Consider the following 17428-nt stretch of genomic DNA (forward strand, 5'->3'; position numbering starts at 1 on the left):
AATGACCAGGTCTGGGCACCACCAATATACAAAAGGATTTATTTGGAAATTTCCAAACTTGCCAGAAGTGGCACCTGCCAAGCCCTAGGCCCACCTCCTTACCAAGCTCCAGAGGGCAACAACAATCCTCCCAGCCTCCCCCCTTTACTTTAATGTACTCTCCACCATGCACACACCCATACCTCAGGCCATGCTTAGAGAACTGGAGTGTCCCCTCCCTCCCTCAAGGAGGCTTCACCTCCCTGGGCCCAAAAGCTGGGGTGGCAGCCCTTTCTGGCACCCCAGGGAGATGATGGCGGCTGGAGCCGCTTGCATAGATTGAGGAAAGAAAATAAGGAAGGAGGCACAAAATAGGACTCCCTGAAAAATCCCAACTTACCCCTGTACAAAAAAAGTGGCTCCCACATAGAAAAACCTGCTCCCCAAATAGTGCAAATTACCCAAAGGAAAGGAAAAAAACAACAGCAGCAAGGCTGGGCTTGTAGGAATGGCAAAAAAAACTTTGGTTTAGGAAGGCTAGGAAGAGTCTAGGGCTGGGCCCCACTTCCTGGCTCAGCTCCCCAGGGCCAGCTCTGACACTCACCCCAAGGGGGAGCCTGTAAACATGCAAACCCAGCGGCTTTTGGTTCTGAAATGTCTTACCATGTCAAAGCACAGCCTCCAGCAGTCCTACTTGGGCCTGCCTGAAGGGGGCAGAGGAGGCATCTGTTTTGAACTAAATTTAAGTCAATGCATAAGGTAAGTAATAAGGCTTTGGGAACCCAAGCAACAAGGAATCCTACCACTACGTTTATGAAACTAACGGGAGAGGGTGGCAGTAGACACCCTTCACTCCTTATCCTACGAATCTGCAGCCCCAGCCAGGGCCCAGAGGGTGGTCTCTCCCCTTCCAGGCTGAGGAAGGGATGGCTCCAGGGCTGGGAAGAAAGGAAAAGATGGCTGAGCAGTTAGGTCAGGCGAATTCCCAGCACCTGTTCCAGTTCCTGCCTTCGCTGCTGCACCTGAAGAAGGGAGAAGAGACTACTGACTCAGGCTTCTTATTCACAACCAAAGGAGAGAAGAAGGGCAAAGCCTCACCTTGGCAAAGATGTGCCTCCCCACTGCTTCTTGGGCCCAAGGCTGGTGGTAGAAAGCTGCTCGTCTCTCCTCCTCAGGATTCCCAATCACATCAGTGATGATCTGCAAAGAGCCAGGAGGAAAGTCACATAATTCTCACCCCTGAGCCAATCTGCCCCAGAAACAGGAAGATTAGTGGTGGGAGGGGGAAGGCAGTCACCAAGAGTTTAACAGAATGGCCCTTGGGAAAGAGGGCTATACCTTGAGGTCTCTGCGCTGTGAACGTAACCATTCCTGGATGAAGTCTTGGGGGTCAGTGCTAAAGCTGAGCATGAAATCCCTCTGGGTTTTCAGCTGATTGATGGACTCAATGGTCTCATGTATCTGGAGAAAGGGGTACATGTGTCAGACTGGCCTCTGCCCCCAGGCTAAACCCAAAAGGACTAATGGGCGTGTGCACACACACCCACACACCCCCATTCTCAAGTGCTAAGTGGAAGGAAATGTCTGACAGAGCCTGCCCATGGCCATCTTGAGCTCCAGAGGGGGTTGTTGGAGGCAGAGGGCCCACCTTGACGTCAAGGGAGGCAATCTCTTGCTGATTGGTGGTAGATGCCAGAAAATTGCTCATCTGGGCCTTCAAGGGGTCATCCACCTCCACATCAATATCGTAACAGGCAGTCTTCTTCTGGTCATTGGGGTCCACGCTGCAGCAGCATATGGTAAGGGAAGAGGAAGAACATAGCTGCAGTCATCCCACCTACCTGGGCCAAACCTGGGACCCATCCTTTGCACACACCTAAGGAGAAAGAAACCAAACCTACCAATTCTCTCTTTGGCTTTGAAGAGCCCTCCCACTTTCCATTTACCTAATGACATGGTTGATGACAATGGGGTCTGGATGCTGCAGCAACCCAGCCAGCTTCATGGGAATCTCGGAGAAACGGAGGCGACCACAACTGAAGATCTGCAGAGAGTACCAAAGGCTTGGAGGTGCTTTTGAAGGCACCAAAGGGAAATGGACCGTTCCATGGTCAGTAAGGGCAGCAGTCTGAAGGTGGCCAAGAATCAGCTCTGAGGGGCCCTAAAACAGTGGCCAAGGTGGGAGCTGGGAGAGTGCAGAGGAGGGATGACTTCCAGCTAACCTGGCGGAAGTAACGGTTGCAATTGATGTACTCGCGCTCGTGTCCATCCTGCAGCTGGTTGTGTTTGATGTAAAGCCACAGGGCCTGCATGATGGCAGCCCTCGTCTGGGTGTGTACTCCCAGCAGCCTCGCCAATCGGGGGTCCAGTTTGTACTGGGGAGGCTGCGGACCCGACACAGGGGAGTCAGAGGGGGGACCTTGTAAGAAAGTGGAAGAATAGGGCAGGAAACGAAGGGGGGAAAAACTGCCCTCCTCCCCAGCTGAGTCCCTGTGGCCCCTAACATGACCCAGGGCATGTGTCACCTGATGATCCAGCATAAGCAGGAGGGTGCACTTGACATTGAGGTCTCCAGGCCGTTTCACCTGGAAGCCATCTGTCTCCTGGGTGGTGGGCATCCGATGCCACTGGCAGGGAGGAAGGGAGCAGAGTTCATCACCAAGGGAGTGGGTATGAGCATACACACGTGACCCTACCAGGGATCATGGTGATTCCCTGTGATGTGCTCTTGATGTCTTCAGGTCCCATTTTTGCCCCATGCCCCAGGTCTGCTCTCACCTCCACCAGGTGGTTGTCAGGTCCATACAGTTCCTTGTCCAGCTCAATGACGAGGCTCTTAAAAAATGAAGAAAATTTCCTCTTCTGTTTGCTGGGCTGGGGGTGGAAAAGGTTGTAAGATGCGGGATGCTGCTGAGCTCCCTCTCAAACCCAAAGCTGTGCTAAGCCCAAAGAAGAGGAGTACTGTTTCAGTCCTGGAGCTCAGGGCACTGGGGATCCTCGGGCATTGAGGGAAGCTGTTAGACTTGACAAAGTAAGAGACTGGGGGAGGCAAGGAAAGGGTTCTTTATGTATCCCCCTTCCTGAAGACTTTTACTGTAATCTGTAGGAATGTTGTTGTAAAAACCATACAAAACAAATCTTTAATCACCAACTGGCCTGGAAGTGTGCAAAGTACAACCTTGCCCTCTCCCTATGGCAGGACTTTTCTGAGTGCCCATGTGTCTGGCCCTCATCTTAAACCCACACAGTCCACTTCCCCTTCAGATACCCCCTTTCCCAACTCACATCATCCAGCAGTTTTCCCTCCACTCGGAGTTCCCAGGAAGCCACCTTGTCCCCTGTTGGGGTTCCTCCTGGGGTCCCTGTAGTTCCTGCACTGTCACCTTCTGCCTTGCTGGGACTGAATGTATTGGATATATAAATCCGAAGCTTTCGCTTTTGCTAAAGAGAGAAAGACAATCAACCAGAAGTGGACCAACATGTTGGAAAACAAGGCTACTCAATCTTCCCGTGTTCACACATTCAGTAGTCTGTACTGAATGTTGACTATGGGCCAGGTACCATGCTAGGCACTGAGGACTGGAGGCAGTAAGAGGCCCAGACCTGGCCTCTAAGGAACTCACACTTTTATGGGGGAAACAATTCTAACACAATAGACTCAGTGGTATGACAGAGGTATGTATATACAGGGTACTATCAGGCAAATCAAAAGCCTCTGGCTCATATTTTAAACACTCATCATGGCCCCAAAAGATCCTGGCCTCTTAGAAAGCCTTCACCATTGAGGGGAATGTTCTAGATTATTAAAAAAAAAAAAAAAAATCAGAAGCGGGGGGAAGAGACAGAACTACCTCTAGAACTACCCTCTAGTCTAATGGCTTTCATACTTTTGACCGTGATCGATAAGATATGCATCTTGGGAAGCGGACTTGGCCCAGCAGTTAGGGCATCCATCTACCACATAGGAGGTCCGCGGTTCAAACCCCGGGCCTTCTTGACCCGTGTGGAGCTGTCCCACGAGCTAACCGCAAGGAGTGCCCTGCCACTCAGTGGTGTTCCCCGCATAAGGGAGCCCCACGTGCAAGGAGTGCGCCCCGTAAGGAGAGCCGCCCAGCGCAAAATAAAGTGCAGTCTGCCCAAGAATGATGCCACACACACAGAGAGCTGACACAACAAGATGGTGCAACAAAAAGAAACACAGATTCCCATGGCACTGACAACAACAGAAGCGAGCAAAGAACATGCAACGAATAGACACAGAACAGACAACTGGGGGAAAGAGAGAAAAATAAATAAAATAAATCTTAAAAAAAAAAAAAAGATATGCATCTTAAATCATGACCCAGGATTCACTTATATACAAAATATCTAAAACAAAAGTTTAATGAAATACTACATGTGAAATATTATAGTTTTTACAATTTCATTTTTTCATTTAAAAAAAAGCCAATACCAACACATCAAATTGAGTTCATGTCCCACTAATGAACTATATCCTGCTCTAGCCCAATGCAGACCCTCACTTGGCTCTCAGAAAATAAGGCTAGGAAGGGACAGAGAAGGCATGGGATGGTCCAGGACTGCACGCACCGTCAGAGGCTTTTTAATGGCCTCCTGGATCTCCATCCGTTTGCGAGCGATGGTCTGGTCCAGCTTCCGCTCAAAGGCCAAGAGATCCATGTACGCCTGAGATTCTGGGACCAGCTCCCGAATCTTAAGGAAGGGAGGAATCCGTCTGCTGTGTCAGCTGCAGTTCTGGCTCCTTCCTCCCTCCCTCCCCCATCCCAGGGTTGGGTGAGGTTAAGTCCCCACCCCCAGCCACTGGGCAGGCCTCCTAAGGCCCCCTTTCAACACACTCACTCGCTGAGGTAGAACCTTATCTGCCATCTTCCTCCTCTTTAGCCTGGGGAGGAGAGAGACCAACTTAAGAGGTGAGTAGTCCAAAGGATACTCCCTGCCCCAACCCACCTCATCCTCTCCTCCAGCCCCCAGGGCCAATCCAAAGAGAACCAGGTGTCTTCCTAGCCACTGCAGCTCTTAGGGCAGACAGCATACCTCTGATACCACTAGAGCTCTGCTAGGCAGGGAGGGATAAACAGGACATTCTTACCCCCGGCGCTGGGTGGGCATCGGGGGCTGGGCCTGGGGCACGAGCAGGCGTTTTCGGAATGGGTCCATCATGGCAGGTGGCATACCAGGTCGAAGTGGAGCAGCTGTGCCAAATGGGGACCCAGCAGGGGGTCCCACCTGCAAGCCAGTCATAGGCATCCGGCTCCCTGGTGACATGCCAGGCCGCTGGGGAAAATGAGCCAAGGGTGGTGCATAGGTCAGTGGCAGGGCCTGATGGGACCCAGAGCCCATTCCCTCCATACTCTCCCCTGCCAGCCAGACCCAGCCCTGAGCACACACTGCAGAGCCCAGGCTGGAGTGCCAGGAGACAAAGGGGAGCAGGCACCTGAAAGCAGAAGTGTAAACCACACCTGCCCCGCCCCCTTCAACGGCCCTGCCTGTGGTGCCAGCGAATGAGGCGGGATCAGCTCTGCCAAAGCCCAGAGGGTGGGAGGAGAATCCTGCTGGTGGAGAGAAGTGTGGGGGTGGGGGAGGTTGCTCAGGGCCCCATGGCCCACCCTCCACTCCCAGAATGCTATATTCCTATATTCCTACTCCCTGAGACCTGCGGGCTTTGAGGCACACTTGAAGCCCTCCATAGCCTCACCAAGCAATCCCATCCTCCTTCCCTCAACTCAAGGAGATGCTGGAGAGCGCTGGCACGGGGCAGTGTCATGGCAGCCAGGGCATGGGGTGCAGAGGGATATCAGCAGGCTGACACACAATTAAGGCTGCCACGAGGCTCAGGGGCAGAACCCCAATGTACAGCCCTGTCTCCAGCCAGGTGGTGTGACTGAAGGGAGGAAGGCAGTCCAATGAGCTGGCAGGCCCATCAGGCAGTGGCATCCCAACTGAGAAAGGTACAACAGAATGGCTTGGAGGCTGTCCCAACTGGCAGGGGTGGTCTCAGGCAGAGTCCAGAGACTTCTGGTCACTACATGGCCCCTCCTCACAGCACAGAGCTAGATGCTCCTCTCGCCTCCTTAATGTCTCATTCCTACTCCCTTGCCAGAGACCCCCAAAATGGAAACTACGGCTCCTTGGTAGCCTGTGGAAAAGAGAACAGCAGTTACCTGGACTCTGCCCATGATCCAAGCACCACCTGGCAGTCAGGGCTGGCTCAGGCTCAACTCAGCCCTTGTAATCCCAAACGGGAAAGTGAGGATAAATTTATCCTGGGAAACAAGGATCAGCATTCTAGGGTCAGCAGCGAAAACCTGGGTGACAGCAGTGGCTTCTTTAGAAGCCCGCAAAAAGATCTCCATCTGAGGCTCAGTTCCCCAACATTTCTGCAGAGCCCATCTGGGAGTAACCTCGGCTGCCCCCACCCCCACCCTACCCTCATGGCTGCTGCCTGCAAGGCCTGTTTGGCAGCTCTGCCTTGCACACACTGTCCCTGGCAGCTTCACAGGGCTGGCCCCAGGGCCCAGATTATGCAACCAGCACAAGCAGCTAACCAAGCCAGGCTGGGTGGGGACCAGCACCAAATCAAAGGACCTCTCCACCCCCACCATGGAGAGATCTCCCCCCAAGATCTTCATTTAGCAGGCTCTTGACTAGATGGAGAGATAGAGAGAAACATGATCCAGAGACCTGGGACAGGGGAAAGTAGGAGTAGACTGGGAGGGGAAGAGTTCGGGAAAGTGAGTTAAAGGTGGAGAACTCCGGGACGAGAACTCTGGGACCCTGGGAATACTGCCACAAGTCTCTCCCCATCAACAAAAGATCCATCTGAGCTGCTGAAAGGTAAAAGACAGCCTGTTTCTGGGCCTTAATGAACCAGGCCAGAGATTATAGAAAACAAAGTCTTGTGGCCACAGCTATAAACCCAGGCCCCAGAAATTCCAGGCTTGAGTATTTCCCAGAGCCTGTGCCTAAGTTGAGGACAAATGGAGCAGTGAACTCAGCACAGTGTGAGCTTGGGCGTCCTGTGGTCCCCACAAAGCCACTCACAAGACTATCTGCAACACACCCCCTTCCCCCACCCCAGGAAGGTGTACTGGGAACAGAAGTCCCAAGTCAAGGCAGCGCAGGTAGGCTTTGTCACAGGCTCCACCTGGACATCTGCTCCAGGCTTCTCAGGCTCAGAGCCCCAGCTCACCCAGGGCCCCAGGCTTCTCCTGGGCAGGGGAAGGGGCCCAGGAGAAGGCTGCTCACAGTTCATGAAGTCCCAGCTTGGCTCTGCCAAGTTCCATACCTGGGCTTTGAAGCACCAGTAACTCCTCCCCCTTCAAAAAACAACCCCGGGGTTAACAGAGCAGAGCAGAGCAAAGAAAAAAACAAAACAAAACAACCTGACACAGCCCAGAATGCTCAGCCTTCCTAACTCCCTGCTGACAGCTGGGCTAGATAGGTAGGACTGGTTCAGCTCCCTGAACCCAGAAGCGTGCAATGTCCTCTTCTCCCTTGGATATCACCAGCCCATTTTCTCAGCTTGCCTCTATCACTCCCACCCAGGTGGCAGAGGTAGGAAGCTGAGGGCCTCCAGATGCAAATCGGGGGCTCAGAAGAGCATGCTCTTCAACACCCCCAAGCTTTTGATCCTGATGCTACTGGTGGCTGAGACTGAGGGCTTGAGTGAGAGAACATAAGCCCATGAGTAGAAAGGATACTGAACTCTCTGGAGTGAAACTAGCAATCCCTGGTGTGTTTGTGTTTTTGCTTTGTTTTGTTTTTGTTTGTCTTTTAAGCTCCTCAGTTGACTGTGAACTACAGCTAGAACCACTGTCTGGAAGGAGATGGGTCATCACTTCTCTTCTTTCAATAGGCTCCCCTATTTGCCCAGCTCAAGCTCTCAAACCCCGACTTTTCCAGTTCATCTCCTGAGCCCTGACAGACAGGAACTCCTCTCGCTCTTCAGATCTCAAGTCCTTTTTCCTGGAAGTCATACAACTGGACTTGGAAAGAGGAAAAGTAAATTCTCCTGCTCCCAAACTCAGCCAAAGTTAGTGGAGCTCTTCCTCTCCCATCTACCTCTTCTTCCATTGCCAGGAGGAGAAGAAGATAAGCTGGTGGGATGGGACGCTCTGGGAAGCAGAGTGTCAATGCCATCCCCCAGCTCCCCACCACAAAGCCCAGGATACCCACCCAGCCAGCTCGGCCTTGTCACAGACCCAAGACCACTCCCCATAAAACATGTGGGATCTATCCTCACAGGGGCTTTTCCAAGGGCACAATTCCCATGGGTTGCATGCCAAAGGAATTTCCAGGTCCCTCACAGGCTGAAGGTCCACAGGGAGGCTCAAAGTCCAGGTCACAGCTGCTAGGCCCAAGAACTGGAACTGACTGACACAGGGACTACTCAGGGACACCTCTGCCCCTGAATGCCCAAGGTGGAGGGCAAGATAGGAAAGATGGGCCCCAGCTGGAGGCCTTGGAACCAGGTCTATTGCTGTCCCAGACCCAGACCACCTGTATTCTTTTAGGGGAAGAGAGAGAATAAAGAGAATGGAGGGAGGCAGATGTGGCTCAAGCAGTTGGGTGCCTGCCTACCGTATGGGAGGTCCCAGATTCAGTTCCCAGTGCCTCCTAAAGATGAACAAGACAGCGAGCTGAAGCAAAATGATGACGCAACAAAGAGATACAAGGAGGAAAACACAATGAGATGCAACAAGCAGGGAGCAGAGGTGGCTCAAGTGATTAGGTGCCTCCCTCCCACATGAGGTCCCAGGTTCGGTTCCTGGTGACTCCTTAAAAAAAAAAAAAAGAAGACAAACACACAATGAACAGGCACAGAGAGAAGACAGCAAGTGCAAACCATGGGGAGGTGGAAGGGGGTAGAAATAAATAAATAAAATAAATCTTAAAAAAAAAAAGTCACTGACCCCAATTAATCATCTCTTTAGAAACTGAGGGCCCTGGGGTCCTGCTGTGATGCATACACCCTACTCCATGAGGATCCATTTCTGGGATCTCAGCCTAGTGACATGAGAAGGGGACAGAGGAAACCTGAGTGCAAACTCTGGGAGACGAGCAAGAAGCCAGTGCCGAATGCTGGGGCTCAAAGGTTGGAATATGGCATTGTCAGAACCTGAAAGCTAAATAGGAGGGTGTGGGGGAGAGGGGGGGGCAGGATGGGTACAATTCCCAAGCGTTCCCAGATGACCTGAAACCACGGCCTAAAGGGCTGATGAAGGCCCATCAATGGGGGCAGGCAGAGTTCCTCACACTGACTCTGATGCTTGAGTCTGTCTCTCAATGGCCTTTAGAACTGGAACCTGAGACGCTCTCTTCCCGGCTCTCTTCCCGAAACTCGAAAGGCTCGAGGCAGAAGGACCCTTTGAAGCAACTCTCCCAGGCTCCACCGGCCCTTGACCAGCAAGGCTCAGTGGAGCCATTCTGCTCCTCCAGACTAATCAACTCCTCGACACTATGGCAACAGGCAGAAAGCCAAGAAGAGTCTGCCAGGAATGGTCTGTCACTGGTCTGGGCCTCCCTGCTTCCTCTGGCCTGGCCGCCACAGTCTCTGGTCTAAGCCTGGGTCATCCCCAGCAAAGGCTCCTGGGCCTGACCTGGGAGTAGAGCCTCCCTCTGCACGGGGTGGAATCCCTCGCCCTACCCTCCCAGGCCCACGGAAGTCAGGCCCTTCTTCCTCCTCCTAAGCAGCTGGAAGCGCCAACAGGACAGAGGCGGCTAGAACTCTGCCAATTCTCAAGTAGAAAAAACAGGGCAGTCTTGGGGTGGGACCAAGGCCAGTGCAGGGTGACCCTGGTTTCTCAGGGAAGGCCCTTGAGACTCCCCTTTTCCAAAACTTTCTCCTCACTTCGCAAGACCCTATACTAGACTTCTCGGACTCACCCACCCACTCGCTCATTCCTCCACACAACTCCTCCACCTCCAGCTACTCAGAATCCCTGACCCAGGGATGCCCCCAGGCCCTTCCACTGTTTCACACGCTCCACCCTAGAGTCCTTCACCCTTTCCCTCAACTCCTCCACCACCACGTAACCGCACCCTGAGGGTCCTTGGCCTTGTCTTCCACCATCTCCCGCGAGCTCCGCATGCAGGGACCCCGTGCTCTTTGCCTAGTAGGTCCTCTAGGGCCCTCACTTGGGGCCCCTTTACCCGCGGCCCTCGGAGCCCTCGCGGCTCCACTCACCCACCCGCCCTCCTCACCTGATAGGGCGCTGCGGGGCCCGCGGGCCCCATGGGGCGGAAGGCGGCGGTCCCGGGGCCCCCCACGCCTCCAGCCGGCCCGGGTCCCCTGAGAGCCGGTCCAGGCAGCATGCCGGGTCCCGCGGTGGGAGGCGGCACCCCCAGGGCCGCGGCCACGGCGCCGCCGCCGGGACTCAGCGGGGGCAGCGGGAACCCGCCCGCGCCACGGCCCGACATCGCTCCGTCCCGTCCGGCGGTGCTACGATCCGGACTCCGGGCTGCGCGCTGAGCCCGCTCCGCGCTCCGCGCTCCGGGACTTTCCGATCTAAATTCCGGGTCCTGCTAATCCGGGTTCTGGGGTTTGTTGATCCGGGTTCCGGGATTTCCTAATCCAAGTTCGCGAGTTCCTCACTGACCGGATTTGGGCCAGAGCCGATCCTGATTCCGCTCCTGCCGGAAAAACTCCGGATCCGGGATCTGCTACGCACCGGCCCGCAGCCCCGGGCCGCCGCAGTCCAGTTACCCGGAGTCTGCAATCCCTTACCCCGCCCAACCCAGCCCAGCACCAGGCCCCGCCTATGCAACAGCCCTACGCTAGGAGGCCTCCGCAAATCCCGCCCCTCGCGAGACCCGCCCATAACCGTCAGCCCCGGAGCCCCGCCCACAGGCCTTGAGCCGGCCCTACGCCCGACGGGCGGGAGAGGAAGCTTCGCCGGGCGCAAGGGTCAGAGGTTGAAGGTCACGTACGGCTGCATTAGGGGTGGTGAAATTGCTGCGCCCTGGCGTAGCCGCCACACCATGTTGCCTGGCCGTATTCAATGAAAATAGTTTTGTCATGTCTCTTTTCTACATTTTCAGAGATAAAGGCTCAACTAAGAACTGCCCTTTGGGGCAGAACAGGCTTTCAACTGGATTTTGTTAAAAAGCCTTTCCTGGTGGCCCCGAGCTGCCAAGGGACATCCGTGGTTCCAGACCCGATCCAGCTGTGTGAAGGATTAACTTGGCCGAGCGCCGAGTTCTTATTGCACGTTTAAACATGGCACTGCCTCACCTTAAGGAAGCCTAATATTTTACTCCACGTGAAATTTTTCTAAGTGAAGGAAACGTGCATTATGAAAAACCTCCCTGCAATTAAATAAGGTGTTTCTCAGTATTTATATCATTTTATTCTCAAGAACTCAACACCTTTTCAGAAACTATTGTCCTGTGTCAGAAGGTATTCAAAACAAAGGGCTTTAAAAAATAAAAAAAAAGAGCTTCAGTGGTGCCAGGGAGCTTGTCCTTGGTGGCCTGGGGTTTCTTTCCCATGATACAGACCCTTGCTTTTCAAACTTAGAGCAGATCAAACACCTGGGGCTCTTGTTATAGGTCTGGGCTGGTTTGAAGATTCTCCATTTCTAAGAAGCTCTCAAACAATGCTGTTACTACTGAGGCCACACTTCAAGTAGCCAAGACAGAGACTTTTTCACTATTTGGCCCTAATCCCCTGCTTTATGTTTTCATCTCAAACCATGTGATAACTTTCTCCTTGCCCCAAAGCACCCCAGATTCAGATATAGTTTAGTCCTCCAATCCTTTTCAGAAATTAGTTCTGCTGATTTGTACCTCCTTGAAGATTTCCTTTAGTAATAAACCCTGCTGCTGCGGATTTCCTGCCTCTTAATCCTCTCACAGATCCCTCTCCTCTTTCTTCTTAAAAGTTGATTTACCTACCAGCTTGGAGACAGTCCACAGGAACTCTTACAGTTCCAGTCACTGAACCATGGCCCCTCTCCCTGTAGAGAGTTCATGATGAGGCAGTTTACATTTACTTCAACCCTTTCAAGCTCCTTGAGCAGTAGTTTTCAAGAAAGTGATAGGGATGGTAGAGAATCAGAATTTCCTGGGGAAACTATTCGAAAATAGCCCTGCCAGCCTCCCATCAATCCCCACCTATTACCATTCAAGTCCAACAGGGGATGGGGTAGGGGACTCCCAGTGTTGTATTCTAAAACTCCCCGGGAAGCTGCTGTTGCCCAAGCAATTGAGCTCCCATTTACCATGTGGAGGACCTGGGTTTGATCCCTGGGACCTCCTGGTAAAAAAGAAAAGGAAAAAGACATCCCAGACTGGCACGATGAGGCACAGGCCCCTGTGCAGTGAAACCACACACCAAAAAGATGACCATACAACCAGATAGGGAAAAAAAATTAATAACCAAAAATTTTCCAGGTAATTCTTTTTTTTTTTTTTAAGACTTATTTTTATCCCCCCCCCCCTCCGTTGTCTGTTCTCTGTGGATTTGCTGTGTGTTCTGTGTCCACTTGCATTCTTGTCAGGCAGCACTGAGAATCTGTGTCTCTTCTTGTTATCTTGCTGTGTCAGCTCTCTTTGTGTGCTGCCACTCCTAGGCGGGCTGCGCTATTTTCGCATGGAGCAGCACTCCTCGTGCATGGGGCACCCCTATGTGGGGGGCACCCCTGTGTGGCATGGCACTCCTTATGTGTGGCAGCACTGCGCATGGGCCAACTCACCACACGGGCCAGGAGGCCCTGGGTATTGAACCCTCTACTTCCTATGTGGTAGGCAGACGCTCTATCAGTTGAGCCACATCCGCTTCCCAGTAATTCTGATACAACCTCCCCCAGGTCCCCCCCCCCACCAAGAGACTCACTACTCTGGAAAAAAGACAAGCTAATAAATGCAGATAAAAACATAAAACAGTAAATAGCAACCAGATCCAGTTAATCCCTTGCCTAAAACCCTCCCAGTTCCCCCTTTGCTCTTCGACTGAATGCCACCTCCCTCCTGGCTCCTTTTTATTCCCTTGGCCTCATTTTAAATCACTGCCTCATTTTCTAAGCACCAGTCCAAATGGCCTCCTTGCAATTCCTCAAACAGGAAAGCCCCTTCCCACCTCAGAGCCTCTCTGCCCACAGCTTTTCTTTAACTGTTCAGCTCTCTGCCCTTACTTTGCACTCAACAGGCAAATAGGATTTGATGTCTTATAGGATTTGATGTCTTTCCTTGGGACAATTCAGGAACTTGTGAAAAGGGGATGATGAGTTAGCTCTGAAGAACCGATAGAGATGGGGTAAGGGAGAGCACCTTACAGGACCTGATGATGCAGCCAGTTATAGGACTTGAAGCCATGGAGGCAGCATTCCTTTGTTTCAATCAACTTGGAATGTCTTTTTCTCTTTCGCCCTTCTTCCCTGAATACTTATTCTGCTCCAAGCTCACTTTTTGGGGATTCAGCTAAACAACTCTTATTGAGGCCTCCTATGCTCCTAGCCTTTCCATCTAGAGGATGGGCTTTCTTATAATTTGTCTCTCTTGACTTTGCTGGATCTACAGATACTCAAAGAAACGGAAATGGAACTAAAGTACTTAATACAACCAGAGCCAAATACAACAAAGAGACAGTTTTGGTCTGTCTGTTTTTCCATGTGGGCTCTGTGTTTCCACGAGCTGTTTGGTGAATAAAATATTCCCCAAAAAGTTTACAAAAGAAAGGCCTTTGGAGCAATATGGCCCAATGCTTCCCCCAGAACAGGCCAGCAAAGGCTCACTGCTCACTATGGATGTCCTTAGGAGGTCAAAATTTCAGGAGAAGCAATGCAGTTAATCAGGTCATAGTGGGAAAAACCAAGATGCAGCCCTGCTGGGGCCGTATCAAGAGACTGTCCCACTGAAATATCCAGGCAGCTAAAGCATCAACCTCCCACATGAACGTGGGGGAATGACAGACCCAGGGTCATGGCCAGTCAGAGCAGCAGAGGACTGGATGCTAGGGTAAAGCAGCAGATGTTGTACTGAGCATTTGAGAAGCATTTACCTTCCATTCGCCAGTCCTTGACATAGTCTAGTAGAGAAGATAAATGCAAAAATAGATAATTTCTCCATGGGACAACTGCTATGGTAAAGGTATTCACCAGGTACCAGGGGAAATAGAGGCAGCTTTAATGGGGAAAGAGATTAGTGAGGCTTTCTGGAGGAGGTGATACAAAGGAGGTTATGAGTTATTTAGGCAAAGAAAGAAGACAGAGTAAGTCTCGAAGTCATGAAACAGAACATGGTGAGGAGAATTAGAATAAGTTTTGCTGGATTGTTAAGCATAAGACATAATGTGCTCCTCTGTGTGCACATTATGATCCCACAGTCTAGGAGGTAAAAATACCTGAAGACTAAAGACTTCAGTGGTGGAAGCAGATACCTGCACAAAAGAAATGGGGTTTGCAGCTTGGGTGACACTCCTATACTCTCTGGAGCCAACATCTGGAGCATGATTCTACTATTCATTCTTTACCCATGTAAGTCAGAGAGTTTCAGCACATTCAGAGACCTGGATGGCACTGTGGTCTCAGAGGCCTCTTCCTGGTCACTTCTGGAAGTCACTTGAAGTATAGAACATTCAGACATCAGACATGCTCAGATTTGGCCTCTTGGCTCTTGAATTTGGACCCGGAGCTGCTAACACAATTAAACTAAGATAGAGGAAAGATAAGGAAAGGAGTCTCCAGTGGGATCTCTCACTGTCCTTCTGGTCCCTAAATGTTCATGGCCTTGTGGTTCCATCTTTAGCTCTTTTCTGTAGACAAATTCATCTACCTCCATAACATTAACTACTATTTTCTGATGACCCTAAATCTCTAACTCCAACCCCTACCTCTCTCTTGAGTTTCAGATCCATTTTCCCAACCATCTGATAGATGCTCCATAGGTAATTTAAACCCATTTGTCCAAAATCAATGTCTCATTTTTCTCACTTCCAGTCTGCTTCTTTTCCCCTGTAATTATCTTAGTTAACACATGAGGACGTGGAGAAGGGCCAACCCTGCTTTGCTAAGACATTAAAAAACTGGTCTTGCAGGCCATGGAAAGCCAAGGAAGATGGAGTGACCCACCAGATGCCCAGGGTGGCTAAAACCAAATGCAAAGAGAATAGAGAAAGACTTAAGGACCTTCAGTCTGCTCCCATTTGAAATTACCTTTCACTCCTCTTTTTTTTTTTCTTTCTCATTCTTAGTCATCAAGTCCTAATGGTTTCACCTCCTAAATCTTTCTTGGATTCATCCCACTGCCTTAAGTCAGGCCCTCAGAATCTCTTCCTTAACCCACCTGACTGGTTCCTCTGCTAATAGGCCAACCCACTCTAATGCCTCTGCCAAGTGTATCCCAAGACAACAAATCTCATCATAACTATTTTCCCTTATTTATGTGCCCTCCATTACCTTCAGCAGTGGTCCTTGGGGATTTCTTGGAAGTGCTCAGGGAATTGTGAAGAGAGCTCTCCACTTATCATTTTATATATTGACTGACCATGCATTTTTTTTGCAGAAAGGGTCCCATAGCTCTAAAATTGAAAAGTCACTGGCTTGTAACTATGCCCAAATTTTTAGCATGGCATAATTGGCTCTTTGATATGTGTCCTCACCTTACCTCTTTTTTTTTTTTCTTTAGGAGGTATCAGGGATTGAATCCAGGACCTCGTACATGGGAAACATGTATTCAACCACTTGAGCTACATCCTCTCTCCATCACCTTACCTCTTTAGCTTTATTTTTCACCAATATCTCGTATATTCTACAGTCAAGCCACACTGAACTCACCCTTCCTTGAACACATCAGGTCCCTTCACAGTTCCTTCTGTCTCTGATGTCACTAGAATGAAACTACTCAAAGACAGGTGCTTTGTCTGTCTTGTTTGCTGCTGTGTCCCTACTACTTAGAACAGTGCTTGCCACAAGAAAGTACTCAATACATATTTATTAAATGGATGTGTCCTTCCCCAGTTCTTTCTCTGCCATGTAAATGTCTGTTTTACTTCAAGGCTAACTCAAATGTCACTGCCTCTGGGATTTCCCCTAACTTTCTGTCGCCCTCCTTCAACTACATCCGTCATCAGTGTGTTGCTCTCTTCTGTTTTCCCTAACAGTCTAAATTTCTGTAAGTTGAATCATCATATTACTGTGGCCTGTGTTTGGGACTCTTCCCAGCTTCCACTGTGAGCTCTGGGGGGACAAGGACATTGTAAAAACAATGCCTGCTCAGGAAATGCCTCTGATAAAAGTTACTTCCACTTCCCCTACCCCAGAACTCTACTCCAAGTCAGTCCTGGTCAGAAAGTAACCCATGGGACAGGAGGTTAAAACCAGTTTAGGGAAGCAGATTTGGCTCAACAGATAGAGCGTCTGCCTACCACATGGGAGGTCCAGGGTCAAACCCAGGGTCTCCTGACCTGTGTGGTAAGCTGGTCCACACGCACTGCTGATATGCGCAATGAGTGCTGTGCCATGCAGAAGTGCCACCCATGTAGGGGAGCCCCATGTGCAAGGAGTGTACTGCGTAAGGAAAGCCACCCTGTGCAAAAAAAGTGCAGCCTGGCCAGGAATGGCGCCGCACACACGGAGACCTGACACAGCAAGATGATGCAACAAAAAGAAACACAGATTCCCGGTGCCGCTGGTAAGGATAGAAGTGGTCACAGAAGAACACACAGTGAATGGACACAGAGAACAGACAACTCGGCAGGGGAAGGGGAGAGAAATATTAAAAATAAATAAATAAGTAAATAAATAAACAAACAGGTTAACCTTAACCATTAAGAGAAGTACAATAAACATATGAATAAATAAATAAAAAACTAGCTTAACCTTAACTGTTAACTTCAGCTACCAAATCCTTTTTGAGTTTTATGTTCTTGCTCTCCTGGACCTATTGATTTATGACTTTCCACCTAGATATCTGGATTTTTCTTTATTTCCTTACTCCAGATCTTATCCTCACCTTGACACTGATGGGTCAAGATTGGTTCACTTAGTACTAGCTCTTGATCTTAACCCTTAATCTAGTTGCTCTTTTAATTCTGGTTAAGACTGCACTGGTCCTAATTAACCATTTAGCCTCTGTAAGCAATGAATGGCCACTGAGGCAGGTGCTAATAGCACCAGGAATAAAGAGCAGGTGAGTCTTGAAGGGCCAGGAAAGCAGCAGATTTAGGGAGCCCAGAAACCAAGCAAAGCAGTCAAAGGAGAAATGCAACTTCAGAGGAGGGCAGCTTTCTAGTTGGGGATTCTCCTGCTTTTGTCAGGTTTAAACCAACTTCTACAACCATGACTATCTGGGATCAGAGCAGTTATCCATTTGAAGGAACAACTTCACTTCCTGGGAAAGTGCCTTTAATGTAAAGAAAAAGTCAGCTGGAGCGAGTCCATTTGCCAAAATTCAGTTCATTAAATGACCAATTTATAAAATTACCAGAACT

At 50.6% G+C, this 17428-nt stretch overlaps 1 protein-coding gene across 4 annotated transcripts; it reads right to left on the reverse strand.

Annotated features, from left to right (window-relative positions):
- Positions 1 to 25: 25 nt before the first annotated feature.
- SMARCD2 (SWI/SNF related BAF chromatin remodeling complex subunit D2) lies at positions 26 to 10495 on the reverse strand. Of its 4 annotated transcripts, none has more exons than XM_058284517.2 (13): positions 10204 to 10495; positions 5090 to 5274; positions 4840 to 4882; positions 4570 to 4692; positions 3265 to 3420; positions 2758 to 2853; positions 2505 to 2606; positions 2202 to 2363; positions 1926 to 2023; positions 1628 to 1763; positions 1318 to 1440; positions 1078 to 1179; positions 26 to 1001 (listed from the first exon to the last, which is right to left on the reverse strand). In XM_058284517.2, the coding sequence occupies exons 1-13, from the start codon at positions 10417 to 10419 to the stop codon at positions 948 to 950; spliced, it is 1596 nt and encodes a 531-aa protein (XP_058140500.1). In that variant the 5' UTR covers positions 10420 to 10495; the 3' UTR covers positions 26 to 947. The 4 variants fall into 4 exon arrangements, with proteins under 4 accessions (XP_058140500.1, XP_071066845.1, XP_058140501.1 ...); XM_071210744.1 differs by lacking the exon at positions 10204 to 10495 and adding an exon at positions 10042 to 10057; XM_058284518.1 differs by lacking the exon at positions 10204 to 10495 and adding an exon at positions 7190 to 7267.
- Positions 10496 to 17428: the final 6933 nt, after the last annotated feature.

The sequence above is a fragment of the Dasypus novemcinctus genome, chromosome 21, assembly GCF_030445035.2.
Source record: "Dasypus novemcinctus isolate mDasNov1 chromosome 21, mDasNov1.1.hap2, whole genome shotgun sequence".
Classification (NCBI taxonomy): domain Eukaryota; kingdom Metazoa; phylum Chordata; class Mammalia; order Cingulata; family Dasypodidae; genus Dasypus; species Dasypus novemcinctus.